The sequence below is a fragment of the Pongo abelii genome, chromosome 16 (assembly GCF_028885655.2).
Source record: "Pongo abelii isolate AG06213 chromosome 16, NHGRI_mPonAbe1-v2.0_pri, whole genome shotgun sequence".
Taxonomy (NCBI): Eukaryota; Metazoa; Chordata; class Mammalia; order Primates; family Hominidae; genus Pongo; species Pongo abelii.
Genome location: NC_072001.2, coordinates 78,504,463 through 78,532,200, shown reverse-complemented (window position 1 = coordinate 78,532,200; position 27,738 = coordinate 78,504,463). Strand labels below are relative to the sequence as shown.

The 27,738-nt window shown below is 48.4% G+C and overlaps 2 protein-coding genes and 1 long non-coding RNA gene across 17 annotated transcripts in view; 2 read left to right on the top strand and 1 right to left on the bottom strand.

Annotated features, from left to right (window-relative positions):
- Nucleotides 1-10,693, top strand: part of LOC129050516 (putative GED domain-containing protein DNM1P34) — a 36,889-nt gene extending 26,196 nt beyond the window's left edge. Inside the window, exons 1-3 of one of the 3 annotated variants that reach the window (XM_063716235.1) lie at nt 5,548-6,585; nt 7,322-7,497; nt 8,668-10,693. In XM_063716235.1, coding sequence (XP_063572305.1) covers nt 6,268-6,585; nt 7,322-7,423 — 420 coding nt within the window. In that variant the 5' untranslated portion in view covers nt 5,548-6,267 and the 3' untranslated portion in view covers nt 7,424-7,497; nt 8,668-10,693. Of the gene's footprint in view, nt 1-1,227; nt 1,305-1,904; nt 2,651-5,547; nt 6,586-7,321; nt 7,498-8,667 lie in introns of those variants that run through there. The other 2 variants (XR_010137194.1, XR_008514230.2) reach the window with 2 other exon arrangements.
- Nucleotides 1-26,228, bottom strand: part of LOC100444017 (golgin subfamily A member 6C) — a 31,090-nt gene extending 4,862 nt beyond the window's left edge. For 3 of the 12 annotated variants that reach the window (XR_008514224.2, XR_008514225.2, XR_008514226.2), the window contains exons 1-18: nt 26,027-26,219; nt 24,223-24,342; nt 22,226-22,306; nt 21,331-21,369; nt 21,022-21,072; nt 20,840-20,921; nt 20,637-20,743; nt 19,549-19,635; nt 19,333-19,440; nt 19,051-19,138; nt 18,122-18,669; nt 17,777-17,845; nt 16,369-16,444; nt 15,846-15,937; nt 15,183-15,285; nt 14,996-15,099; nt 14,765-14,906; nt 1,883-2,017 (exon numbers count right to left, since the gene is read on the bottom strand). Coding sequence is in view for 5 of the 12 variants with exons in the window: in XM_054532924.2 (XP_054388899.2) it covers nt 14,477-14,673; nt 14,765-14,906; nt 14,996-15,099; nt 15,183-15,285; nt 15,846-15,937; nt 16,369-16,444; nt 17,732-17,845; nt 18,122-18,669; nt 19,051-19,138; nt 19,333-19,440; nt 19,549-19,635; nt 20,637-20,743; nt 20,840-20,921; nt 21,022-21,072; nt 21,331-21,369; nt 22,226-22,306; nt 24,223-24,342; nt 26,027-26,110 (2,223 nt within the window). In the remaining 7 variants the exon portion in view is untranslated. Of the gene's footprint in view, nt 1-1,882; nt 2,018-11,307; nt 14,674-14,764; nt 14,907-14,995; nt 15,100-15,182; nt 15,286-15,845; nt 15,938-16,368; nt 16,445-17,731; nt 17,846-18,121; nt 18,670-19,050; nt 19,139-19,332; nt 19,441-19,548; nt 19,636-20,636; nt 20,744-20,839; nt 20,922-21,021; nt 21,073-21,330; nt 21,370-22,225; nt 22,307-24,222; nt 24,343-26,026 lie in introns of those variants that run through there. The other 9 variants (XR_008514228.2, XR_008514227.2, XR_008514223.2 and 6 more) reach the window with 8 other exon arrangements.
- Nucleotides 20,796-26,662, top strand: LOC129050517 (uncharacterized). Of its 2 annotated transcripts, XR_008514232.2 has the most exons (4): nt 20,796-21,185; nt 24,048-24,230; nt 24,896-25,029; nt 26,549-26,662. It is a non-coding gene; the product is annotated as an uncharacterized LOC129050517 (long non-coding RNA). The 2 variants fall into 2 exon arrangements; XR_008514231.2 differs by lacking the exon at nt 26,549-26,662 and having other exon boundaries at nt 24,896-25,456.
- Nucleotides 26,663-27,738: the final 1,076 nt, after the last annotated feature.

Sequence of the window (27,738 nt, the reverse complement as noted above, 5' to 3'; positions counted from 1 at the left end):
GGGTTTCACCATGTTGGCCAGGCTATTCTTGAACTCCTGACCCCAAATAATCTGCCTGCTTCAGCCTCCCAAACTGCTGGGATTACAGATGTGAGCCACTGCACCTGGCCAACTCCATAGTATTTACATATGTGCACTTTCATGTAACCACCACTCAGCTCAAGATACAGAATGTTCCCATCAACACAGAGGGCTCCCTCTTGCCCCTTCACAGTTGCTGTCCCCTCAAAGTTAACCAGGATCCTGACCTCTGTCACCATGGATTAGTTTCACCTGTTCTTGAACTTCATATACATGGAGTCATTCAGTATGTGCACATTTGTGGCTGGCTTCTTTCATTCAACATAATCCTGTGAGATTTAGCCACATTTTGGGTACTGGTAGTTGTTTATTTTTCTGGTTGTGTAGTTTTCCATATTTCATTTATTACCCTTCTATTTTTGTCTCTAACTCAGTGTCTTGTGGGGTCTGTTGGTCCTTTTTAGCTAGATTGATATTAAGCATCTTCTTATCAATGGAGCTTAGCACATTTTTAGAAGACAAAAGCCTAATAAACCCAAGCCCCCCAATCTTAAGCCAAGTTTCCTTCTCACGCCTGCTTCAGTTGCTCTTCTTCATGTGGTATTTTTTCCCTCACAAAACCGATGGAAATTAAGAAACCCAAAAGCTCTTCATCATGTTATCAGCTTAGGGACGCTTGTCATATGAATAACAGGGTAGATATTTATAATCTGAAATGTTAAAATAACTATAGCAAACACTTACATAGCACTGACTGCTGTTCAAAGTGCTTTACATATATTATTTTCATCAAAACAACTCTGTGAAATAGACACTATTTTGTCATCCTCATATTTTAGATGGGGAAATGGAGGCACAGAGAGACCATGTAACTTTCCCAAGATGGTAGAGCCAGGACTTGAACCTGTGTTTTCTGGTTTTAGAGCCTGCACCCTTCACCACCACACCATATTGTATAGCATTATACTTCATGTGGTTAAAGCATTTTCTTCTATTTACTTGGGAGCATTTTCTGAATAATTTGAATCTTATAAATTTGCTTCAAAGAATACAAGTAAATCAAAATGGAAGATCTGATATAGAATGTGTGGCATTTGTGAATAAATTTTAGGACTCTCTGGTTTTAACTAATAATTATTTGCTTATCTTGTGACTTTTGTCAGCAGGGCTGTAATGTGCTTGCCTCATTTTCCTTCTCTTCAACAGGAGGAGATGGGCTCAGAGACAGGCACAATTTATCATAAAATCTCATCACACTTGCCCTCACCATCTGGAAGCTGGAGGTAGGTTTGTGAAATTTTATCTGAGAAAGAGTTGAATGCTGCTTGTAGCATAGCGAGTTTTAAAAAGATGGTTTTACTCTCCAATTCTGTTGCACAGGGTCCTGTGAGTTTTGGCAATTAACATATGTGGCCAACAGTTTTCTCACAAAGATTATCAGGGTTCTAGAGGAAATTATCTTCCAGTTTTAATCTGCTGCTTAAGTGCTCTATTTCTTTATAGATGAACTAATTAATTGTAGGTCACTTGTTTTTGTTAGACATTTCTCTGCCTGTGTACGCTGTGCTTTGTCTCTTTATGCCCAGCCCCAGGTATTGTCTTCTAAGTGCAAGAAAAAGATCATTGAAATATTCTCTCTCTCTCAAACTCCTGGGTTCAAGTGATCTTCCCCCGTCTGCCTCCTGAGTAGCTGGCATTACAGCTGTGCACCACTGTACACACACACACACACACACACACACACAAACATGCATATAGGCACACAGACATCCACATGTATACACACACACAGAGACATACACATATTCATTAGATATACATTTACACAAACACACATGTGCACACATACTCATATACACACCTTGTTTCCATCTTCTTCTCAGGATTCAGGGCTCTCAGAGAGTGGAAAGAGTCTTGTACCATGAGTCCAGGATCGACGGTGCAACCTTGCCCAAGCATCTTCCCTCTTGAGATCTTGTTTATAATAATAAACATCCTTACCCACCAATTAGGGTTATTTTGAAGACAAAACAGAAAAAATAACAGAATTATGGCATGTTGTATATTAAAAAAAATTAATCTTGACCAAAAAGAGGTCTGGCCTTTGTTCTAGACTCCTGGCAGGTAACCATCAACATGTAATGTCTGATAGGAATACCTTTTTCTGGGGATTTTGACTCATTATGGATGGTCTAATAATGAGATTTAGGGTGGGGACTAGCCAGGCCAGGAAAAGCGACTATGTGATTTAGAGTCTGAGCTTTAGGTCACTCTGGAAGGACTGGAGACTGGAAACTGAGAGCAGCCACATGGACAATCAAGCATGCCTCTGTGATGAAGTTCCAGTAAAAACCCTGAACACCAAGGCTTGAGGGAGCCTCACTAGCTGGGAATACTCCATGTGTATTGGCACATAGCAAAGCCGGGAGGGTAATGCACTCTGACTGCATGGGGAAGGGATAATGGACCCTCCATGCCTGGTGCCCTACTGGACTCAGCTCTATGCCTTTCTTCCCTTGGCTGATTTTAATCTGTCTCCTTTCCATGTAATCAAGCCGTAACTATGAGTATAACAGATTTCTGTGAGTTGTAGCCAGTTCTTAGAGGTAAGCAAGCAGAGTTGATCTACTGCCTGCTTGAAAAAAACTATTTAAAAATCCCTAAACCAAAGAAGGCCAGAGCTCTCATGAATCTGACCCAACAGATTTTGAAGCCAAAGCTGAGGGCATTGGAAGCCAGAGCCAGGCCAGACAGAGATGAGCCTCCTGGGAGGGAACAAGTGCAGTCCTGCTCAGGCTGCAGTGTCTCTGGGCTATAGCTGGACAAGGGCTCCCTCTGGGTCACAGCTTCTAGGGACAGAGTTTGGGGTAGTTTGACTGTCTGATTTGTAGGACTCTGGTGATGAGCTCAGCTGGAAAACTGTGGTAATGGGAAGAGAATGGTTTTGCTTTTTTAAATCATCTACCCCCTGCATGCTTGGCTCCACATGAGAACTCAGTGTGGAAACTGCCTTTGAACAGCCTAAGCCTGAACTCTGGGCCATGTGTCCAGTTTCCTGGCCTCCAGCTTTGTTCACTCCTTACCCCTACCCATCACTGATGCCAGATCCATCCTCCCAAATATCCTTTCATCATGTTACCCTCCCCACCACCTCATGGCACCTTCTACACAACAGGAAATGCCTCCCACCTCAGCCTGGCATTCAAGGTTCTTTTGATGTGGCCACCTCTCACTACCCCACCACATCTCCCTGTGGGCCCTGCCAACTTGAATCAATTTTTCCTATCCATGAGCTGAACTTTCCCACCTCCATACTGTTGCTTACACTGTGACCTTCCTGTGCGTGTTCTTTCCCTCTTCCCAAGTCCAAATGCTATAGACTGAAGTGTGTCTCCTGAAAATTCATACTTGGAGCCCTAACCCTGTATGTGATTGTATTTGCAAACAGAGCTCTTAGGAGGTAAAGTGAAGTGAGGGAGGAGGGGCAGAGCAAGATGGCTGAATAGTAGTCTCTGCCAATCACTCCCCCTGTGACCTGGCTGGCTTCAGGTGAGACCCAGCACATTCCCAGCTATGGCGGCTGTGGTGAGAGATGACTTCTGCCTGAGAAAAGCAGAGGGAAAGGTAAAAGGGACTTTGTTTTGCAGCTTAGGTACCTGCCTGGCCACAATGGGGTAGAGCATCAAATGGGCTCTTCTGGTCACTGATCTTGGGCCTTGGCTATTAAACAGCATTTCTGGGCCTTTCCTAGGCCAGAGGGGAGCCTACTGCCCTGAAGTGTGAGTCCCAGGCCTGGAAGCATTCACCAAAAGTGACTTAAGAGCCCTTGGGCCCTAAGTGAACATTGACAGTAGCCTGGCAGCACTCCCTGTGGGCCTGTGGTGGTGGCCACAGGGTGAGGCTCCTCTGCCTGTGGAAAGGGAAAGACAGAGTGGCAAGGACTTTGTCTCATGGTTTCAGTGTCTGCTCAGCCACCTTAGAATAAAGCACCAGGTAAATTTCTAAGCTTTTTGACTGCAGTCCCTGGCTCCCAGACAGCATCTCTGGACCTGCCAGGGCCTGAGGAAACTCATTGCCCTGAAGGGAAAGACACAAGCCTGGCTGGCTTTGCCACCTGCTGACTCTAGAGCCCCAGGACCTCGAGTGAACATAGGCGATAGCCAGGTAGTGTTGACAGTGGGCCTTGAGCTTACTCAAGCTTTAGGTCTGACCCAGTGCAGTCCCAGTGGTGGTGCGGTGGCCATAGGGATGTTGTAACAGTCCACCCCCAGCTCCAAGTGGCCCGACAGAGAAAGGGAGGGAGGGAGGTAGGAAGAGAGAGAGAGACAGACAGAGAGAGAGATAGACAGACTGTTTTTTTGGAGAAAAATTACAGGTAGAGAATAAGAGTCTCTAATGCCTAGTAGCCCAGATAATTCTTCTAGATCTTATCCAAGACCATCAGGGCAGTTCCTCTGAGTCTGCAAGAAGCTTAGCATAACTTGGCTTGGAATGTCCCCTAATAAAGATACAGTTTAGATCACCACACCCACATCATTTCAAATACTTGGATAGCTTTCCCAAGGGTCGGTACAAAGAAGCCCAGGCTGAGAAGACGGTGGCAGCTTGAAATCAGCCATGGAATATTTCCACCACAGAAAATGGCAAACACTACAGAACAGACTTCTGTTCCCTCCCCGACGGAGAGCGCCCCTTGTGTAACAACAGCACACCACTGCCCCATCCCTGAGCAGAGTGCTGTGTGTTGCAGCAGAGTGGGGGTGGGTGTCTTCTCCCTTGGGCTACAGAATACACATTTTTTTCCTCAGCACATGGATCATTCTCAGGGATAGACCATATCTTAGGTCACACGACACGTCTTAAAACATTAGAAAAAAATGAAATAATATCAAACATCTTCTCTGATCACAATGCAATAAAACTAGAAGTTAGTAACAAGAGAAATGTTGGAAACTATACAAACACATGGAGATTAAATAATATGCTCTGGAATGACCAGTGAGTCAATGAAGAAATTAAGAAGGAAATTGAAACACTTCTTAAATGATAATGGAAACACAATATGCCAGAACTATGGGATACGACAAAAGCAGTACTAAGAGGAAACTTTATGGCTATAAACACCTACTTTAAAAAAGTAGAAAAGCATCAAATAAACAACCTAACAATGCATCTTAAAGAAATAGAAAAGCAAGAGCAAATCAAACCCAAAATTAGTAGAAGAAAAGAAATAATAAAGATCAGAGCAGAAATAAATGGAATTGAAATGAAGAAAACAATCAAAAGCATCAATGAAATGAAAAGTTGGTTTTTGGAAGAGATAAACAATGTTAACAGTTTTAGCCTAAGTAAGACTAAGACATAAAGGAGACACAAGTGAATAAAATCAAAGATGAAAAAGGAAAATTACAACTGATACCACAAAAATTCACAGGCTCACTAGTGGCTATTATAAGCAAAGCTTTGCATACAATAAGCTATTGTATCCAAATAAATAGGAAAACCTACTAAAAATGGATACATTTCTAGACACATCCAGCCTGCCAAGATTGAACCATGATGAAATCCAAAACCTGAACAGACCAATAAGAAATAATGAGATCGAAGCGGTAATAAAAAGTCTCCCAGCAAAGAAAAGCCTGGGACCTGGTGCTTCACTGCTGAATTCTACCAAACATTTAAAGAAGAACTAATACCAACCTTACCCAAACTATTCCAAAACTAGAGGCTTTACCCAACTATTCCAAACTCATTCTACAAGGCTAGTATTACCCTGATACCAAAACCAAAGATACATCCAAAACAGAGAACTACAGGCCAATATCACTGATGAATACTGATGCAAAAATCCTCCACAAAATATTAGCAAATTGAATTCATCAACACATTAAAGTTGGGGTGCAGTGTCCCAGGTTCACTCAACCCTTCCCCTTTTCCTGTGTGCATCTACTTTGGCTGTGCTCCCTGGTGGCAGCGGTGGTGGCAATGTTGGTGTGTGGGCCTCCCAGGACAAGGGGAAAGTGAGTATGCCCTTCTCTTGCCTCCTGCCAGGCGCCTGTAGCCTGGCACCAGCTCTGGCTAGGTCTTCAAGCAAGGGATCTGGAGATATTCTTTTCCAATTTCTGGATTGGGAAATGGAGGCAAATTCTGGGTACTAGAATCAGAACTAAGATGAGGCTGAATCGGGAGAGTCTGGGGTCCTGAGAGGCAGAGACCTGAGACCCTCTAGATTGTGTGGGGAGCTGGATGTGTGTCCTGGCCAGTTGTTTCTCCCTGTGCCTCAATGTTCCAGGTACGCTTGGAGGGACTGAGATCCTGGGGATGCCTGGAGCCTGGCTGCATGGCCTGGCCACCCTGATGCCTTTGTGTTCTCCGTGGCAGGCCAGCAAGGCCAAGGAGAATGGCTCTGACAGCTTCATGCACTCCATGGTCCCACAGCTGGAGCGGCAAATGGAGACCACCCAGAGCCTGGTGGAATCCTATGTGGCTGTTGTCAACAAGACCGTGTGGGACCTCATGGTTGGTCTCGTGCCCAAGACCATCATGCACCTCATGATCAACAATGTGCATGCACTGCCTCATGGGGGCAGGGGGCTCCTGTGGCACTGGGGGTGCAGGTGGCTGTGTTGACCTGGCAGAGATGACAACCAGCCCTGTGGGACCAGGTCCAGAGAGAGGGGCACGGTCCAGACCAGAGCTGTCCCATAGAACTATAACGTGGGACTGGGCACAGTGGCTCATGCCTGTAATCCCAGCACTTTGGGAGGCCAAGGCAGAAGGATCGCTTGAGCCCAGGAGTTTGAGACCAGCCTGGGCAACATAGTGATACCTGGTCTCTGCAAAAAATTTTAAAAGTAGCTGGGCCTGGTGGTGGCACGTGCCTGTAGTCCTAGCTGCTGAACAGGCTAACCTTGGAGGATCACTTTGAACCAATGAGGTTGAGGCTGCAGTGAGCAGTGATCTTGCCCACTGTACTCCAGCCTAGTGACAGAGAGAGATCCTATCTCCAAAAATTAAAAACTGAGTAGACAGGTGTCCTGGTGGCATGATAGGTCCTGGGTCCCCTCCCAGATCTGTGATCTTGGGCAGGTGGCTTTTCCTCTGGACCTCAGTGTCCCCATCTGAGTGAGAAAAGGTGGTGAGGAGTTGGGTCTTTGAGTCTAAGCGGTGTAGAAGCCGCATCTGAAAAGCCATACTTGGGGCTCCAACTGCAGCACACAGTCCCAGCAGGAGCTGGTGGGGTGGCCAGAGTGGCACAGGCATCAGGTCCCAACCTCTTTCCCTCTTTGCCCACTCTCAGGCCAAGGAGTTCATCTTCTTGGAGCTGCTGGCCAACCTGTACTTGCGTGGGGACAAGAACATGCTGATGGAGGAGTCAGCAGAGCAGGCACAGCAGTCATAAACACAATCAGCATGCCCATGGGGGCCCGTGGACAACTCCTGGCTGCAGGTGCAGAGAATCCTAGCTGGATGCAGGTACCAGGGCTGGCCCCCATGGCCCCAAAGTCCCCCAGCCTCCATGGCTGAGCCTGTAGGCTCTTGGAACAGGTTCCATGCCCAAGTTGGCAGACGTGGGTGCTCTCTAGAGTCATCAGAGAGGGCAGAGAACTCATGGTTTATGGTGTAGGGGCTGGGAACTTGGAGGGCATTGTGTGTGGGGCTGGACTCTGAGGCGGCCAGAGGCCTAGGAACGTCATCCTGGGCACAACATAACTGTTGTGCAGTCTGAGTCATGCTGCCAGGGCAGGGTATCCAGTTCCCAGTCTGGGAGTGCTGAGAGTCAAATCCACTGCAGAGCAGGGGAGATAGGGTCTCACCTCTTCTATCTGTTGGCAACCCAGTGGTGATCTAGGATAAAATCTTGAGCATCCCATACACATGGTCATCCCACAACACACCTCACAGGCCAGGCAGGAACACACAGCCCCCTTCCCTCCCTCCCGGGTACCACCATAGCTGCTAGTGTGTGACCGAAGTCAGAGTCCCTGGCCCCTGCTGAAACACTACCGCCAGCCAGCGGGCTCATGCACCTTGGCCTGTTGCTCCTACGGGTCACCTGTGCTATTCAGCCAAGGGGGCCACAGTCCCTGCTGGCCCAGCTGAGCTCCACCAAGCTAGCCCACCCAACTCCCCTGCCACAGACTCTCCCTCTTCTGCTTTTCCCAGCAGGAGGGGCCCAGGCTCACCTATGCCACCTGCAGCCCCCCGCAACCAGCTGAGGCTCCCCTCTTAGACTTATAAGTCTATGACCAGTGGCGTATACCCTTCCTGCCTCCCCAGGGTCCTTTCAGAGGGTCCTGGGCTTTCTGACCACCCAGAGGGGCCTCTGGTGCTCACTCCAGTCCAGCCATCCCTTTTAGCTTCACCATCCTGGGTCAAGCAGTGTTCCTTCTCTATCAGGCCTGGTGGCTGTTGGGTGGGGCTCCCCAAGGCGAGAGGTGGCCCTGGGCCAGTGGGTTGGAAGGGAGGGTGACCAGAGAAGAGGGAAGCCTGAGAGGGCTGAGCATTGGTCTGAACTGTGGGTGCACTGCCTGGGTGCCATGGGAGAGGCCAGTGTGTGTGGGCTGGGGAGGGCCACCGCAGCCCCCAGGCACTACCTGTGAAGCTCCGGCTCCTCCCTTCATCTTCCTTCCCTTTTCCTTCCAGCCCCTCTTTTCCAGGAACCTCGCCACACCTGCACCTGCATCCTCCCCTCCCCGGCCCTCCCACAGCCACTGCAGCACGCCGGTGCTCTGTGCTTGCCTCACCAGCTCTCTGCTCACTTTTCTCTCTCCTGTTTTCTCTCTGCTTTCTCTCCAACTGCCAGGTGATCGGGTCAGGCAAGTCCATCCCGTCCTGAGAGCCCCAGCCCCACTCTGACCTCTAAACAGATCCTCCTCTTCTCGGAGGCCTCCCTTTCCAAGCCTGCCTGGGTGGGTGTCCAGTGACTTGACAGTGGCTCCCCAGCCCCAAAGCCAGCCCCTTTCATCTGTGACTTAGTCTGTCATAGTGGTGAGCTGACACATCCAGATGTGACCGTTGATGAAAACTTGTGCCCCCTCTGTGGTATGCCCCTGCCCTGTTCTATAAATATCTATAAATACTCATATATATATATACATACACCTACACATGGCCAACCGCCTCACCTCTAGCACCGGGAATCAGTCACGGTGCTGTCCTCATGGAGTCTTGTGGCCCAACAAGAGGAAGGTCTCCCCGACACTGCCCCTCCAAAGTGTGCCACCTCTAGTGAGCCTCCCTGTCATGCCCAGCCTGTGGACAGCCAGCCCCTGCCATCCCTCCCACCCCCCACCAAGCATGGGGTGCTGTGCAGGCAGCCGTGTGGCCTGACAGTCTCTACCAGTCCTGCTGTCCCTCGGCTCAGAATCAAACCCATTTCTGGATGACGGGGAATGTGTCCTCTGCTGGCTGTGTTCTCTGTGGAGCTCAGGGGAGGGAAAAGGCCAAGCCATTTCTAGGGTGCTGTTGGGAGGACTGAAAGGGTCACACCCTTTCCAAGGGACACTTTTCCTGGAAAGCCCCTGGAGCTTAGCTCGCTTTTATCCTGCGAAGCCGGCTCTGGCCACTTGGGGGCAGGGCCATGAACTCAGCCTGGAGGAGCCTGCGGGGCAGCCAGCACTAACAGGCCACAAGGTGCACTGGAGGGACAGACAGAACAGGCCACTGGGTGCAGACAGGCGAGGGAGGCAGGGGGATGGAACAGAAGATGCCTGGGGTGGATGGAAGTCAGTGCCCTTGGGTGCTGGTATCTGTCTTCCCGGCCACCGCTACATCAGGTTTCTGAGCCTGTTGGCTGTCAGGGCCAGACTGTGCCCCATAGGCGCCATGACAGTCAACGTGAAATCCACCAGGTGTCACCAGGCAGCATACAGGTAACAGGCCTGGAAGGTTCCCAACAGCCCAGCTGGACATGCTCAGACACTCTAGGGCTCCTCGTTCAGTGGCACAAACTCCAGGACCCAGTGAGGGAAACGGGAACCCACCAGGCTGAGCAGTATGGCTAAATCCATTTACTCCAAAATGAAAAGCGAAATAAACGGGAGTCACATCACCAGGGAGCCACAACCCCGTCCCCGCCTCCTTCTTCTGTCCTATGCTATCAATAAATAAGTTTCCCAGCCACAAATAATGAGTAGAATCTCCTCCTCATATGCCAGCTCCAACCTCCGCTAGGTACGATACAGGGGGCGGCCCTACCCCCTGGAATATACAAAATGTTACACAGATACTATATGTACACTGGGGAAGGGGGTCCACCCCAGCAGCCCGTGCCCTCTCCTGCTCTACAGTTAGCCCCACTGTCCCGCCTCAGCTGCCTCTCTGAATAAAAAGATGGGAGCCCCCTTAGGGAAAAGTTGCTTTGGTGAGACTAGGGAGGCCATCAGGCCTCCTCCAAACAAACCAGCTCTACCAGCCTCTGGCTCTTAAATAACAATCATCATCATCCAGAAATTTAAGGACTCAGCCCTGGTCAAGGGGGCAAAGGGTCTGTTTGTCTCCCCCCATTAGACAGGGGTCTTGTCTTTCTACCCTAATGGTAAAGGGGTGACTGGGAAGGGGTGGTAGGAACATGGTGGGGATGGAGACTCCAGCCCCACTTCTCCAGGCTTATGCTGACAGGGGCCTGCTTTTATTTATTTTTATTTTTATCCCATGACTTATTTTTTAATCCCATAACTTCTTTTTCATAATACTTTTTTAAGCTTTTGTTTTTTTTTTTTTTTGAGACGGAGTCTCGCTCAGTCGCCCAGGCTGGAGTGCAGTGGCGCGATCTCGGCTAACTGCAAGCTCCGCCTCCTGGGTTCATGCCATTCTCCTGCCTCAGCCTTCCGAGTAGCTGGGACTACAGGCGCCCGCCACCACGCCCGGCTAATTTTTTTTTTGTATTTTTAGTAGAGACGGGGTTTCACCATGTTAGCCAGGATGGTCTCAATCTGCTGACCTCGTGATCCACCTGCCTCAGCCTCCCAAAGTGCTGGGATTACAGGCGTGAGCCACCGCGCCCAGCCCTTTCTTTAAGCTTTTCATAAAACTTTTACTTTTTTTCCACAACTTTTTTTGCCACAACTTTTCCACAACATTTTTTATCCCGTAACTTTTTCATCCCACAACCTTTTTTATCCCATAACTTTGGTTTGTGTTCTTTAAATAAACACACTTGCATAGTTACATTACAATTTTATAAAAATAAAAACCGATCATCTCATGCCAAGCGTGCCCAGCATTTGCACAGTCTCAATACCTTTAGCACCACAGTTTTCAAGGCACACAAAATTTTAAGGCAAAAACAGCACTTTGCAACAATTTAATAATTTATTACATTACAGTAGCATCACAGTAGCAGTCAATAATGCCACTTTAGGCAACAGTGTTTCAGTATTTCCATTATACACTCTGTTTACAAGAATTCATAAATTGGTAAAAGTCATTCTAAGAAAACTTGGCAAATAAAGCTTTGCATTGGAATTGGCATTTCTTTCTCTACTTTTCTTTCCCCCAGTTTCTTTCTTTTAAACTACAGTCTTCATATTTTAAAATGTTTTAACTTATTTTAAAACTTAAGATAGCAGTTACATTTTTGAATAGTTATATTCTTTTAAAATGACTCTTTAAAGTTTTAGAGAAACTATATTATGGATAGGGCTGATTTACATTTTCACATTTTCTAAATATCAGCTTTGGTTTTAGAACTGACTTGTTTTCATTTCTGGAAAATCTATCAGGTTTAATAAAATACTTTAAAAATGATTATATATTGCAATCTTTAAATAGGTTTTTAATTCTTTACTTCCTACAGAAATTCAAATTTATTCAGTTGAACCAACACTTTAAAATCTATGTTTCTGATTCAACTCTACCCTTCTAATGTTGCTTTCTAAGCAAATTGAAAGCTGCCTTATACTGAATGAGGAAGAGAACAAATACTTGGCTGAATGAGGTATTGCAAAGGAACGCATGAATTTTGAAGAAAGACTTCAGTTATTGTTATATGATTTACATGCTATTTAATTTTTCTTAAATATATGACAGAATACCTACACAAAGAGTGGTATTTCAGTTAATATAGTACATTTATTTTCCAGACTGACATTCAGCTTAAATATGCCAGTATGTGATTTAATCCATAGGTACCTGATGAACACATTATTGTCAGATTGGTTACAGATGCTAAACGCTATCTGAAGATCATTCCTAGTCATTTATATTTATCAGGGTAAAAGTGAAGTGATTTGAACTATAAAAATACCTTTGAAATAATTTATCAATGTATTAGGTAAACCCAGTTGCAGAATTATAAAGAAAAACTGTTAGACCAAATAAGATGGCTAATTAACAGTGGTATGATTTCTAGCCTGAGGGTCTAAATTGGACTTAAACTGTCTTTAAACTGAACTCAAAGAATGCAAAAGTGGCAAGTTCAGAAAATAAAAGGCAAGAACAAGACTTTAAGTCCATTTTAAACCCTCGGGCTAGAAATCATACTACTGTTAGTTAGCCACATTAGTTGGTCTAACATTTTTTCTTTATAATTCTGAAACTGAGTTTATCTAATACATTGATAAATTCATACAATTTGGAAGAGTCAGTTGAAGTCACAAGGACTTAATATTTGCACTCTTTCAGTGAATGCAGGCACATCTGTTATTCCATCTGTAAAATCATATTATTGCTGTCCTATTAATGTCATATGTATAAAAGTATCATGAAGATGCCAAATGCTAAAAATGGAGATGGTCTAGTAACTAGAAATGGGCACCCCAGGGAGCGCACATACATCTCTCCCTGCATCCTAATAACGTGATGTATTTTGGAACACAGACATTAGAACTTCATGAAATTTTAGCTGTTGATTCTTTCCCAAGCATCTTAAAGTTATGATTTAGGCAATGTATGACTGAAATAATTCATTCATCATGTATAGGCACATTAACATAAATATGGCACAAAATATGCCTCTAACTGAAACCGAGAGGTATAAAAACATATTTCACTCTTTGTGAAGAACTTTGTGAGGAAACAAAACTCTGTGATTGTATAGACACTTTTCCTCATAATACTTGGACATTCACAAACATTAGATTGCACTGCAGCTTGTAAACATTTTTCATTGCATAAACTTTGCCTTTTCATGTGTAGTATAATACTGTCTACTAAAACTCCTTTTTGTTTCAACTAAGTACTCTCTCATATATTGGTTTATAATAATGGTTGTTATTATTTTTAAAGTGTTTTCCATTCAAAGAAAAGAAGTAAATTCCTATGTCAGAGTAAGCAATGTAGCTGAAGAATAGGTATTAGCCAGAGAGGTCTAGATGGTAAAAATCCATCTTCTAGCCTCAAAGAAGCTCCATGAACATAGAGGAAGGCCAAGTGTCACACAGCTTTCCTTCACTCTAATTCATTCTTGACTAGAACCTGTATGCCTGTTCTATGGACGCTTAAACTCTTAAAGGATTTCTTATGATCTTTACTAAATACATTAAGAAGAATGCCAACCAGTGCCCTTTTGTGTACTGGGACATATACTCATGTGATTAAAACAGGTAACATGAACTCTGACTTTAAAATGTATTGTAGATATAAATGCTCTAAGCTAGAAAAGGTTTTCCACATCCACAGTCAATGATGGGAGCCTTTCATTCCTCAGAAATAATCCCTTTTTAGGTCATCGAGAAAGGGTACAACTGCTGCAGCTCATGATGCAATATCTTCCTGAGCCCAGAGCACATACAAATCCTAAGGGAACCACCATAGTACAGCGCTCATTCTTGGCACCAGAACAAATGAAACACTCTATCCTGCACACACCTGCCAGAGCAGGCCACTTTCCTCTTCTGTGAGATTTAAAAAGCTCCCCAAAATGTTATTACTCCCATCCCCAATACACAGAAAATAGGGGAAAGGCTGTTTCCAGTTCTCGGCCTTTAAACAACTCTAAATGTCAGTACTCACAGTGGCATGTTACAAAGTAATAAACAGTGCACACTTGAGGGCAAACCACATATTGAGCTAGTGAAGAGCTCACTGTGGTTAGGATTCAATCAAACATAATAGCAGAATATAAGCAAATTTTATCTGAATTCTGTAATGAATATACACGCTGCAATAACATTAAAAAAGCGTGGCAGCCTGTTCCAAACCAGTAAGAATAGTTTTGTGCAAATAGTGGGTCTTTGTGTGTTTGAATTCCCATCACCTAAGGGCAAACTCGATATGCGTGCTAATGACCTACAATTATCAAATTAAAAACAAAAATGCTAAAGGATGCCAAAGTGAACATCAGGGAAAGACCAACTCTCCCTTAACTTTTTACAAATAAATTTAAACGGTAAATTAGAAACATAAATAAATGTGAGTGGCTCTAACATTCAAATGGAGTAAATGAATGGTGTAGGAGATTAACCCCATAACTTTTTGTTGTTGTTGTTGTTTTAAATTTCTTGACCAGCTCTTAGATGATGATGATGTTTATCTCCCTGTTCTCGGCTGCCCGGTAAAAGAATGGCACGCAGGGTTTGCTGGGCAAGCCTGGGTGCTCCTGGGTGTCCTGCATTATAGGAGGCAGCTGCACGATCTGCTGTGCAGAACCCTCCCTGGCCGCTACTGGTGCAGGCTCCATGCTGTCGTCCAGGCTCACCTCATAAAAATCTTCGGAGAGAGGGAGGCGGGGGTCTGAGCACAGTGCAAGCCTCCCCTGCTCCTGCCTGCCCCCCCGCCCCCGCCTGAGGGCTCTACTCACCATCCGCCCCAAGTTCCTGGGGGGCTGGGGCCCCTGGAGCGGGCTCATCAGCAGGGTTCTGGGCAGTGGTGAGGAATTTGCCTTGACCCTCGTGGTTGCCCACAAGGGGCAACACCAGCTCCTGCAGCTCCAGCAGCTTCACCTGAAGGGAGGGGTGCTCAGCTCCCACCCTGGAGCCTGCGCCAGCACCCATGCCCAGCCCCACCCCCGCAGAGATGTTGCATGCCCTACCTTCATCTCCTCCTCCTTCTGGGCCAGGCTGATGACATCCTCCATCTCCTGGTGCCGCGTGATTGGCACTGCCCCCTGGCTTTCATATCCGGTGAAGGACTCTCCTGCGAGAGGACATGGCTCAGACACTAGGGTCCCTCTGATGGCCCTGCAGCTCCCCTTGCCCGTGCCCTGGCCTCCCGCTCACTCATGCCATCTGTCGCTCCAGAGGGCTGGATGAATCCATGCTCCAGTGTTTCCACCTGCTCCTTCCCATCCGCTTTCTCCTTTGGGAGGTCCATAAAGCTGCTCTGGAGCCAAAATAATGGGGTCACATCTCGGGAGCGACCTGTTCTGTCCTGCCCCCACTTTTCTTGGCCCATGCCAGGACTCACTTTCAGCTCCTCCATGGCCTCCTTCAGGGCCTGGTAGCTCTCCCAACACACACACTCATCCCCAGTCCTCCCTGGGGCTGGGGCCTCTGCCTCTGGCTCCTTCCAGGCTGAGGCCACCAGTTGAGCCAGGTGCAGGCAGCACAGCCTTCGCACCTTCCACTGCCCACATAGCCATGCCTGCTCCTCCTGGGAACTGGCTCCAGCGGAGTTGAAAAATGCCACTTGAAGGCAAGAGGTGAGTATTCTTGTAGGGGCATAGACAGAACAAATGAGGCAGGGAGGTGGAGCACAGCCCTTTCACTTGGGGCCTCAGAGAGTGCACCTGTTGGCCACAGGTGACAAGGTGTCTGACCACTGGCTCCTGGAAGGGGTGAGGAGCCAGAGAAATCAGAAGGCAGGAAAACCAAGAGCATAAGGGGGTCTGGGAGGGACCACAGAGGAAGGTGGCAAAGCGGGGCGGGGAAAGTCAGGCTCACCGTGGCCTCCCAGCTCTCCAGGTCCTCTGGGATGTTTGGCACGGGCAGAGGTGCCTCCTCCTCCTCACTGTCCAGATGTCCTCCTCCATCTCCTATAGGGAGTTGGCCAGAGGGGTCCTCAGACAACCCAACAAGGGAGGTACTGTGGGCCCACCTCTGTCCCCACCCTGACCGTGTAACCCTGAGCCGGCCTCTCCCCAGAGGTGAATGAGCTGCTGTTCTTTATTTTTCCTTTTAAGAACCAAGATCTTGCTGTGTTGCCCAGGCATAGTCCCACTACTGGTGAGTGCGGGAGTCCTGACCTGCTCCCTTTCTGATCTGGGCCAGTTCATTCATCCTTAGGCAACCTGGTGGCCCCCTGCTCCCAGAAGGTCACATATTGATGCCGAACACAGTGCAGACACCCAGTTGGCATAACTACCAGCTGTTCTAAAGGTCTCTTCCAACCCCTCAATCCTATGCTGCTAACAGTCCCCCATTCTTCCTGGGGTGCTCTCCTCTTCCTCTGAGTGGTCTCCTGTACCTTCTCCAGGGAGAGCCATGAGGCTCAACTGGGTCTCCAGCTGTTGGTTCTGCTGGCTGGCAGCTTCTAGGTGCTCCTAAGGGGATGGAAAACAGAGTGAGAAGGCACAGAGGTTGCCAAGTCATCCCCCTCTGGGCCCCGTCCTCAGCAACTCCCTCCTCCCCTGGGTCTCCTGCAACTTTTGGCCGGCCATCTCAGCCACCACATTGTCCCGAGCTTCCTGCTGCTGCAGCTGGTCCATGAGCTGGGTCTGCAGCAGTAACTGCCTGTGCAGTGCCTCCTTCTCAGAGGTCAGCTGCTGATAGGTGGCCGTGTACTGCTGCAGGTGACCCAGGTATTAATCTCGCTGCTGCTGCAGACTCTGAGACTCTTGGCTCTTCAGCTCCACCTGCAGGAAGACCCTGGGCATGAGGGCGTGTGGTGGCTGGCTTCCAGATTCTGGACCCATTAATAGGGTAGCCAGGGCACTGTGGGGCTCTGTCACCTGCCCAGGACCCTGGTCCCTTGCTCCAGGCCTAAGAGGCTTCCTCCCTTGCCTAGAACCCCATGCCTCCTTCCCCAGCCTCAAATCTCATGTTCTTCTTCCCTCAATTTAAACTGTAGGCCACAGACTGGTGGAAAAGCAGAGGGAGCCAACCACCACCGGTTAAGTGTGCTACATGCCTAATGCTTTCCATGTATCCTCTCATTCAATCCTCAGCACCTCTGCAAGGAAAATGCTAACTTCCTTTTGAAGTTAAAGAAACAGAGACTTAGAGATGAACAGTAGTTGAATGGTGACCAGTGGAACCCAGGCCAGAATCCAGTTTGAATCTAAGGAGGCTTTTTTGTTTTGTTTTGAGACAATGTCACTCTGTGGCCCAGGCTGGAGTGCAGTGGTGCAATCTCAGCTCACTGCAACCTCCACCACGTGGGCTCAAGTGATTCTCGTGCCTCAGCCTCCTGAGTAGCTGGGATTAAAGGCATGTGCCACCATGCCTGGCTAGTTTTTTATTGTTGTTGTTGTAATTTTAGTAGAGGTGAGGTTTCGCCATGTTGGCCAGGCTGGTCTCAAACTCCTGACCTCAAGTGATTCTCCTGCCTCAGTCTCCCAAAGTGCTGGGATTACAGGTGCGAGCCACCATGCCCAGATAAGGAGCCTCTTATCACTGTCTCTTCCCCTATGATTGGGCAGCTCCATACATCTAGCTGGGATGATGATGTCCAGATCTGGGAGGAGCCCAGGGCTACCCACCTCTAAAAGTCAGAGGGCAGGAAGCAAGAAACAGTCATAGGGCTGCCCTGGAGGGTGCTGGGGTCACCTGCCCCCCAGCTGGAGCTGCCTTTGGCCTGGCACTTCCCCTCCCCAGAGGCTGGTGCCCACCTCCCAGCCCTTCTTGGATGGGGTGGAGGTTACCATCTCCTTCACCTCGTCTAGCTTCTCCTGCAGCTCATTTACTTGCTGCACCAAGTGCAGTGCACTCTTGTTCTCGTTGTTCTGCACAGAGAGAAGCAATCAGTTTCCATCCACTGCAGCTGGAGACACCAGGACTTGGTGTCTGCCTCCCATGTCACCGGGAAGGGTGGAGGCAGGTTAGAAAAATCATCCCTTCTCCCCCACAGCCATCAGAGCAGGGCCTGATGAGCTGTAGCTCACAGGTGCCTTTAGAAGTACCATTTCATGTGAGGGCTACACTGCCCCATTTTACAGGTGGGGAAACAAAGGCCTGGAGGGATAGGGATGAGGGCAGGCTCCCCAGGTGGGACAACCCACCAGATCCTTGAAGCTGCACTGTGGCTCAGCCAGCTGCTTGTCGAGCTTGTGGTTCTGGGAGAGCGCGAGCCTCTCCTGCTTTCGCAGCCTCTCCTCCTGCTTTTGTAGCCTCTCCTCCTGCTTTTGTAGCCTCTCCTCCTTCTTCCACAGTCTCTCCTCCTGGTCCCACAGCCTTTTTTCCTGCTTTCGCAGCCTCTCCTCCTCCTTTCGCAGCCTCTCCTCCTGCTTGCGTAGCCTCTGCTCCTGCTTTCGCAGCCTCTCACCCTGCTCCCCTAGCATCTTCTGCTGCTCCTGAAGCGTCTCGTTTTGTTCACACAGTCTCTTCTGCTCCCGCACCCTCCACTCCTTCTGCTCTCGGAGCATCTCCTCCTGCTCCTGGAGTCTCTGCTTTTGTTCCTTGCTCAAGAGACTCAAGGCCTGATTGTTTTCCACCTGGGATTGGAGCTTTCCCTCCAGACCCTCCACTTCCTGCCTCAGGTGTTTGGCCTCATCTTGTAGCTGTTCCACCACAGAGGTCACTGCTGGGGGCACCAGGGATGGGGGCTCAGCTGAGAAACAAAGCAGATAATAAGGACCTATGGATTCCCCACCTCCCTCCAAAAAAAATCCCTCTTCTTGATGCACAGCTCCTCTCAGGCTTCCCAAACTTGGTCTCACTGTTAATGATTCCTCGCACCCGATGGTAGCCAATTTCCAAGCCACTTTCACATAGAGAGCACTGTGAGTGGCTGACAATGGGCACTCCTCCCTCTTTGCTGATGGGGACCCCGAGGCTCATGGAGATGACAAAACTTGCCATCTCCTGGCACAGACCTCTTTCCCTCTGCCTCAAAGCCCTTCCATCCACCCACCTCCCTGGGGCATTCTAAGCCACCCCCACAGACCTCTGATGCCAGTCCTGCTCCCAGGTCACACCAGCCCCACCTTACCCATCTGGTTTTTGAATTCGGACAAGCTCCTCTCCAGCTCCTGTATCCGATGTATGTCACTCTTTTTCTCTTCCTTCAATGTGCGAGCCTGCCCAAAGCACAGGGGAAAGGGCCCTGGGGAGAAGGGCTGGTGGCTGGACAGGCTACGATCTCCCTCTCTGCCCCCATCTGCACAAAGCACAGACCCAAGACCACCTCTGGCTGTACTATTCCCATTTTACACAGATGCCCAGAAAGATCCAGTGACCTATCTAAGGTGGGGGCTGAGGGGTCAGGTCTCACCTCCACCGACATTTTCCGCATCCTCTCTTGCCACCGGGCCCTCTCTCCTTTTATGTGTTCAGCGTATTCGTCTTTCTGTAGCTGGACTTGTTTTAATGATTCTGTCATCTGCAAGAAATGGGCACAGAAGTTAGGAAGGGCTGTCACTGGTCCTCACCTGCTCCTGACCACCTGGGGTCATCTTCCTTCCACATCCCTCCCTCTGCAAAGCCTCACCTGTGTCACATGTGCGTTCAGCAGCGCCCGCTCCTTTATGGTCTGCTGTAACCGCCGCTGGAGGACCGCTTCACTGCAGCTCGAGGACTGGATGGTGAAGAGTGAGAAGTTTTGATCTGGGGAGCCCAGGCAGTGCCCCTTAAAAGGGCTAGGGCTAGGCTCAATATACAACTTGGTTAGTAAAGATCAAGGCATTTCCAAGCCCATGGCCTGGTTATTAAAAGAACTCAGTAAAGTTGGAAGGGACAGGGAAAGAAATTGAATTTACAGCTGGCTAACAGAGGCCCAGAGAGATCAGATAATATTGCTGTTGTTATTACTGTTATTGCTACCACTGTTTGAGCCGTCATGGAGTGCTTCACCAGGTTCCATGCTACAAGCCCATTTCATCCTCACAAACACCATGTGAGACAGTTACTAGGATTACCTCTATTGTGTAGATGAAAAACATCGAGTGTTCCAGGTTAAGTGCTTGCTTAAGATCACTTAGACAGAGCTGGGATTTGAACACCCATGTCTATCCTATTCTCTAAGCCCATTTTTCTTGTTGGGGATGGGGGCACAGATAGGAAGGGGGAAATTAATCTTTTGTTCACTTTTTGAAAGGATAATACATTCATATAGTCCAAAACTCAGAAGGTACAAAAGGGAGGTGTCTCCCAGGCAACCTTTACTCTCTCCTGAGTTTTTTATGAATGCTTGCAGATGTGTTTTTGTATATTATCATAGTACACACACACACACACACACCACACCCCTTTCCTCTCTCTACAGAAACAGTAACATACTAAAGATACTCTTCTGTACCTTCACAGAACAACTACCCAATACCCCACCTAGGAAAGGGCAGGGCAGGCACTTGGCCTCTGAGCTCTGCATCCAGTGCTCACTCCCCACAGTGCCCCCCAACTCACCCACAGCAGCTGACTCAGCCCCAGGCTGCCTCTAACAACCATACACAAAAGCAGTGAGAAATGAGCATGCTGCCTTCTGGGCAGGACACTCCATCCTGCAGAAGGGACTTTTAGGCTCACTCCTCCATCTGGGAAGCCAGGCTGCCAGGGGATGGGGCAGCTGGTTGGACTCACCCTGTCCTCTTCCTGCTGCTGTGTAGACACAGCACAGAGAGCCCGCTCCAATTCTTGAATACGCTGTAAGGAGTATTGCAGGCGGCCAGCCAGATCCTTGGACTCTTCTGTAATGAGAGAGGTTGAGATGGGGCCCAAAGGACTCCCTGTAAAGACCTGTCAAAGTGCCAGGTTGAAGGATGATGGGATGCCCAGATTCCCACCTTCGAAGTGTCGGGCAGCATGTTTAGTATGGTAAAGGGTGGTCTTCAAGTCTGCCTTTTCCAATGTGAGGATGTTGATTGTCTGGAATTGAATGTTTGGGAGAAAAGCCAAGCAAATGCTGAAAGACAAGGAAAGACACATTCTCCAGAGGACAGGAGAAAGCTCCCCACCCTCCACTCACCTCTAACTGCTCCTTTTGTGCTTTGTGTATTTCATTGTTTGCTTTCTTTGCCTATAGGAAGAGGAAGACAGAGCTCTTACCACGGGGAGGCAGAGATGGCACAGCAAGGGACAGGCCCCTAGAATGCCACCAATGCCCCAGGACAGGCCCACCCATGGGACCAGGTTATCAGGGACCCTGTGGGGATGGGGCGGAATCTGAGGGGTGAGCCTTCTTCCCCAGGCTGGGAGTGGGTAAGATGAGACTGGCACCTCTACATCTGAGTGCCCCCCAAACCCAGCAGTCATGTGAGCAAAGAAATCATGTTACTTCTTCCAGCTGATGTTCCACTTGTTTCTTCTGCTCTTTCTGTGGGGAGAGTCAAATTCAGGTGACTGAGAGTGGCCCCCTCAACTCTATTCCCCAGACCAGGAAGTGGTAGGCGGGGACCAGGAATGGATTTTAAAGGCAACATTCTCAGACCCAATGGCAATACAAACTGGCCAACACTCCTCAAGCTCCCAAGGACAGAGGATTTGGGTCTTTGTTGGTTTTTGCCCACAGCCACAGAACTCAAGGTCTGAATCTGGATTCTCTTGAAAGGACAGTAACATAAACCTCTAGAGAGGGAGTCTCAGGAAGGCCCACCCTTCTGCCAGCTTGTGAGTTAGAAACGTGCCTTCATTCAACAAACTTTTACTGAGCACATATGGGCCAGCTACAGTTCTTCACAGCAGATATAGGATGAAAAAGGACAGACAGGAGCCCTTGGCCCTCAGGTTTCCATTCTAGGGGCCTTTAAATCTCAGACTCTCAGAGCTAACAGAGACCTTTGATGCTCTACCTCCTCCAGAAACACGAGCTCAAGGAGGACAGCTGGCTTGTCCAGACTCAAAGCAAATTAGGGACTGAGTCAGGGCAGAAATACAGGTTCCCTGACAACCAGTCAGGCTAGCGCTTCCCTGAGAGGTGACAACCCCAGGGCATGTGTGGCAAGGACTGGAGCAGGGGTGTCTGGAGAAGAGAGAGTCGGCAAAGAGGGCAGCGACAGAAGAGCCACGCTGCATGCTCCTTGCTCTGGGGTCCCTCCCGGTGAGGCCTGTGTGCTCCAGCTCCCCATTTGCCATTGGCACCAGGGTCCCCCAGCCCCTTTCTTCAGGGCCCCAAGGGGAAACTAAAGCCCAGGATTGGCAGCATGGAATCAGGGGACCCACTGGACTCTTACCAATGATTCTATGTTTTCATTGAGTTGATTGATAGTCACAGAGCTTGACTCCAGGCCTACTGCTAGTCCTTGGTACTGGCTCTGAGGCACATGCAGAGAGGAGGAGTTGGAAGAGGATTGTGGGGAGAGGTAGAGAGAACAATCATTAGGGCTGGGGTGTATGTGGGCTGTCTCAGGTGGCAGAGGGTCACCCAGCCCCCATTGTGAGAGGAGGTTGGAGGGCTGGCCTGCAAAGTCACTGCACCTCGGCCCAGGGCCTCTTACTTCCAGATCCTTCAGGGTAACAGATGATGCAGGAGTAATAAAAATGAGAAATTAAAAAAAAAAAGAACTTACATGGGAAATAGTTATGTATATAGAGAAAGTATAAAAACAGCAAGGTGCCGGGCACAGTGGCTCACACATGTAATCCCAGCAGTTCGGGAGGCTGAGGCGAGTGGATCACTTGAGGTCAGGAGTTCAAGACCAGCCTGGCCGACATGGTGAAGCCACATCTCTACTAAAAATACAAAGATTAGCCAGGCATGGTGGCAGGTGCCTGTAATCCCAGCTACTCGGGAGGCTAAGGCAAGAGAATCGCTTGAACCCGGGAGGCAGAGGTTGTAGTGAGCCGAGATCACACCACTCCACTCCAGTCTGGGTGACAGAGTGAGACTCTGTCTCAAAAAGAAAAAAAAAAGGCCCAAATCCCACATGCCTGCTCTGTACGTTATTCCCAGATTACTTTTAAACTTTTAGGTGTCACCATTTCCAAGATGATAAAAGATGCGGGGAAGGAAAAAAACCCACCAATCAAGCAGGTGAAGAAGCAGACAGAAACAGGCTGAAGGTTAATGGCAGCAACATAAAACAAGGCAGAGGCCAAGTATCCCCCAAGCCAGAGAAGCCTCAGGGCCATGCACAGCTGGAGACAGCAAGCCAGAGGGGGGTCTTGGCACTGCCTCAACTTTCACTTGTCCAATGGGAGAGTGCTACCCCATTGGAGTGGTTAAGGTTGGACACCGGCACCTTCAGAATGTCCTGAATCTACAGGAGGTGACAAGGGAAAAACAAGGGCAGGGGGCAAAAGACAGAAGTGGCTTAGAGAGAAGTAAGAAAGTCAGGGTAGGAGGAAGATGTGGGTTCAGGAAAAGGAAACACTGAAGAAGAGCAGAGGAGATTAAAACCATGGCCTGTGCCATTCTTCCAAATGGCCACCTGCTGCCTTGCCAGGGGCAGGAACAAATAGATGGAAAAGTCCCCTGAGTGATGCAGTCACAGAGTGGAGTCAGCTGACCAATGCAGCTCTTAATATGCTCACTGGACCCCTCTCCTCAGGCCCAGGACATGGGTGATGAATCTGGTAGAGCTCCAGACCTCCACCTCCATTAAAAAAAACAGACTCCTGAGTAAGAGTTCACCTGAACTAAGGGGTCTGCAGCTAAAAAAACAAGTTTGAAAGACACTGATCTTATCCAGAATCATCTTACAGAGGAGGAAACTGAGGCCCAGCAGAGAAAGTGATTTTTCTGTGGTCACCCAGCAAGCTGGTGGCAAGTTAGAGCTTCTCTTCCTCCTAGGGCCTGGGGCTCTCCTCACCACACCCTGGACCCCCTTCAGTGACTCCTAAAGGGACAGCCTGATGGCAAGTGGCTGTACTCATTAGCCCAGCTTCCCCTTGAGAGTGGGGATCAGGAAAATCAAACAGCAATGACCATTTCCTGGGTATCCTGGGTGTTTACAGCAGGCCACGTACTAGGGGTTAACATGAAAGCAACAATAATAAGGAATCTCATTTAAACTTCACAAATGGAAGTCAAACAATACTACCCCTATGTTACAGATGTGAAAAGAGAGGCCCAAAGAGCTCAAGCAACTTGCCATAAATCAGATCCCTAGCAGATGGAGAAGCAGGATTCAAACCCAGAATTCTTAACCAGTACCCAGCAATCTCAACAGTTACCCTCTACTGCCCCTTGGGCCCCCTGTCCCCAGGAGCCTGGCCAGCCAAGACTCACATCCCCAGGTGAGTGGCAACCACCAGAAGTGGTTGTCTCAGGGCTACTGCCAGTTTTTTTCTTTTTTGTCTTCGCTCCTTCTGGAACACCAGAGCTCTTCCTTTGCTGATATTCTTTTAGCTGTGGGAAAGAAGAGTAGTAATACACATGAGAACTACCAGCCCCTACAGCCACACCCTTCTTACAGTTTTTGCAAAATACTCTTATACACCATCTGATTTAATGCAACCAACAACTGTACAAGGTGTTGTCACAATCACTTAGTGATTGAGAGGGATGGATATTATGGCTAAAAAAAAGTGGGGTGGGGGGCAATAATGGAACTTAAACTCAGTCTTCTGACTCCAAGCTCTGGGGTTTTGCCATGAATCAGCAGCTGCCAGGGACCAAATCCAGAGGCAGAGGTAGAAAAGTAAACATTACATAGGCAGGAACTACACACTGTGTGGTTTAGTCATACATCCTCACATGTCTGTTAGTGTGAAGAAGTGCACCAGTATCTCTCACACTTTTATATCAATGTGTCCTCATGGCAGAAGGCAGCTTTTTTGTTAAATCTGGGAATTTATCAGAAAGAGGACAACCCAAGTCTCATTTCAGAAAGAAGTCTGGTATACTCTTAGAAACCTATGTGAGGGTCATCCCTAAGTACATTAATGTTTTTTCTCTCAAGAGAATCAAAGGAAACTGATGCTTCTGAAAGATCTCCCACATTCATCCTGTGGCATTCAATGTACCCCAAGTTGAGATGATATGAGGAAGATTCAAGCTGTCAAGTTCAGTTTCCCAAGATCTATTCCACAGAAGGTGAGCAAATCTCACTTCAGAGACCACTGACTGAAGGGCAGTCTGGTCCCAGAACCATGGAGAATTAGAATATGAGGTAGAGAACTCAGAAAAAAAATGTTCAAGTCTCTCTGGAGAGTAGAATCCTGGGAGAAAACCAAACCAAACCCATTCTGCCATTACCACCCAGAGATACTGCCAACGTTTTGAGCTCACAGGGGAAGTTTAGGCTTTTCACACTGTCGATGTCTATGTGAAAGGAGTAAGGCAGCCTGAAACCTCTTGCTCCTAGTTCCCATAGTCCCCATTTCTCTTCTAGCTGGAAATTTGTGCTGTGACCAGAGGAACCAGAAATGGGGTGAGAATGCTTAGGGGACTGGGTTGTAAGATCAAAGGCCGGTCTTGCAGCAGTAATGACAGTTCCTAGGGGGACTGTGACATCACTACATTCCACTCCTCCTGGGGGTGGGGGGAACGACATCGGTGCAATGGCTGAGTTGCCGATCCACGATGGGGGAGGGGGGCATAGGGCTGGGACCCAGGTCCTTGGAGATGCCAGTCCAGAGAGCCCAGGGAGGTTGGGCTTGGGTCGGCAGGAGGGGAGAGCAGAGTCTGCTCAGGGAACCCCAGGAGTCACCAGCCCAAAGTCACCCAGGGATGACTGGAGATGCTAGGGGGTTAGGGCTCGGGGTCCCAGGTCCTTGGAGAGGTGAGCCCAAAGAACCCAGGGAGGTTGGGCTTGGGGCAGCAGGACGTGAGGGCTGAATATGGAGTAGGGAGCCCCAGCAGTCACCCGCCCAAAGTCACTGCAGGGTGATTGGCAAGGGCAGAGGCTGGGCTGCTGGCTGAAGGGGCGGGGCTGACTGACAAGACTTTGGTGGAGGAGCCCAGGGGTGCCGGGGTAGGGGGGCCCAGCCCGGTGTGCCTCAGGAGTGGTATGGACTCTGGGAGTGGTCTTGTCATCGGAGGGGATCTCTGGCTAGGTTGGGGGGCCATGACCTTTTTCTTGGCTTTTTACCTTTTTCTTGGCTGCTGCCAATTTGTTCTGTCGAGTTTCTTCTAACATCATGGGGTGGGGAGGGAGGTAGGGTTGGGGCCACATCAGCGAACACCTCCAGTCACCTACCAGGCTGCTGTGTGACTGAGCCAGAGGAGCCGTAACCAGGACCACACTGGAATGCAGAATAGGGGTGTGGCCTTAATGCTCCAATCCCATTGGTCAATGAGAAAGATGCAAGGGAAAGGAGGCGTGGCCAGGCAGCAGTGTGTCCAGAGGAACCTGTGACATCACAAGGAAAGCTACCTATGCGACTGCTGTCCCCGCCCACTTGGGGAGAGGGGCGGGGCCTGCCTACTCCAGGAGAGGAGAGGGACGGTTTTTGCTTTAAAATGTTAAAAATAAACTTTAAAAAATATATGTGTTTATACTTTATATATATGTGTGTCAGTGTGTGTGTGTCTGCATGTTCCTCCAGAGCTGTCCTCATTATCCAGCTTGTATACATGGTCTATGATTTTGGCCTACATTTTTCATCTTCAGATGGAGTACAAGAATTACCAGTATTACCCCAGTTAAGACACAAATCCTATAAAAATGGAAAATCCATAGCATGTTTGATGATTAATGAATGAAGTGGACTATATTATCCAACATTCCAATCATTCCAATGAGGTAAAATAATCACAATGATTTCTCTGTTTTGGAAAAAACATTTCTCTTATTCTCCTACATTATTAAGAATTTTTAAAAAACAAGAAACATGTCTAATATCTTTAAAAACACAAAGCTTTTGGGCTGGGTGTGGTGGCTCACACCTGTAATCCCAGCACTTTGGGAGGCATAGGTGGGTGGATCACCTTAGGTCAGGACTTCAAGACCAGCCTGGCCAACATGGTGAAGCCCGTCTCTACTCGAAATACAAAAACTAGCCAGGTGTGGTGGTGGGTACCTGTAATCTCAGCTACTCGGGAGGCTGAGGCAGGAGAATCACTTGAACCCAGGAGGCGGAAGTTGCAGTGAGCCAAGGTCACACCACTGCACTCCAGCCTGGGTGACAGACTGAGACTTCATCTCAAAAAAAAAAAAAGTCAAAAATAAATAAAAACACAAAGCTTTCCATTTAATAAGCACTCAAAGCTCTTTACTGGTTTAAAGCAAACACAAGGCCTATTTTTCTAGAATCACCTGGCCTCTCTAGGCCTTGCAAATGAAACTGAATTTCTCACTTGATACTTGGCTATGACTTGCAATCATGAAAACCAAGAATTGTGTTATGTCACTGTGTATTGCTTGTTACCCGAATTCCACACTAGGCTGGGATCAAGGGTTGAATCTTTCATGATTTGCTCCATAACCTGTGAGTTTCTTTTCCTACACCAAACTAAGCTTTGTTCTAGAGTTCTGCAATTTACAGTTAGTAGACAAGAGTGGTTCTCAAAAATGTAGTCTCTGGACTAGCAGCACCAGCAGAACCTGAGAACTTTTTATAAGTGCAAATTCTCAGGCCCCACTCTGGACATGGTGAATCAGAAACTCTGGAGCAGGGCTCAGCAATCTGTGCTGCAGTCATCCCTCCAGGTGTTCAAGGACCTCTGGCATACAGCAGGTAGAAAAATGTGTTTCCTTCTGTAGGTCAAAGCCAGGGATACCATATGTTGTTCTGTCTTGATATGAAACAATGACATGCAATTAAAAGACATAAATCTCCTTCTTACTCCCACCCTCCATCC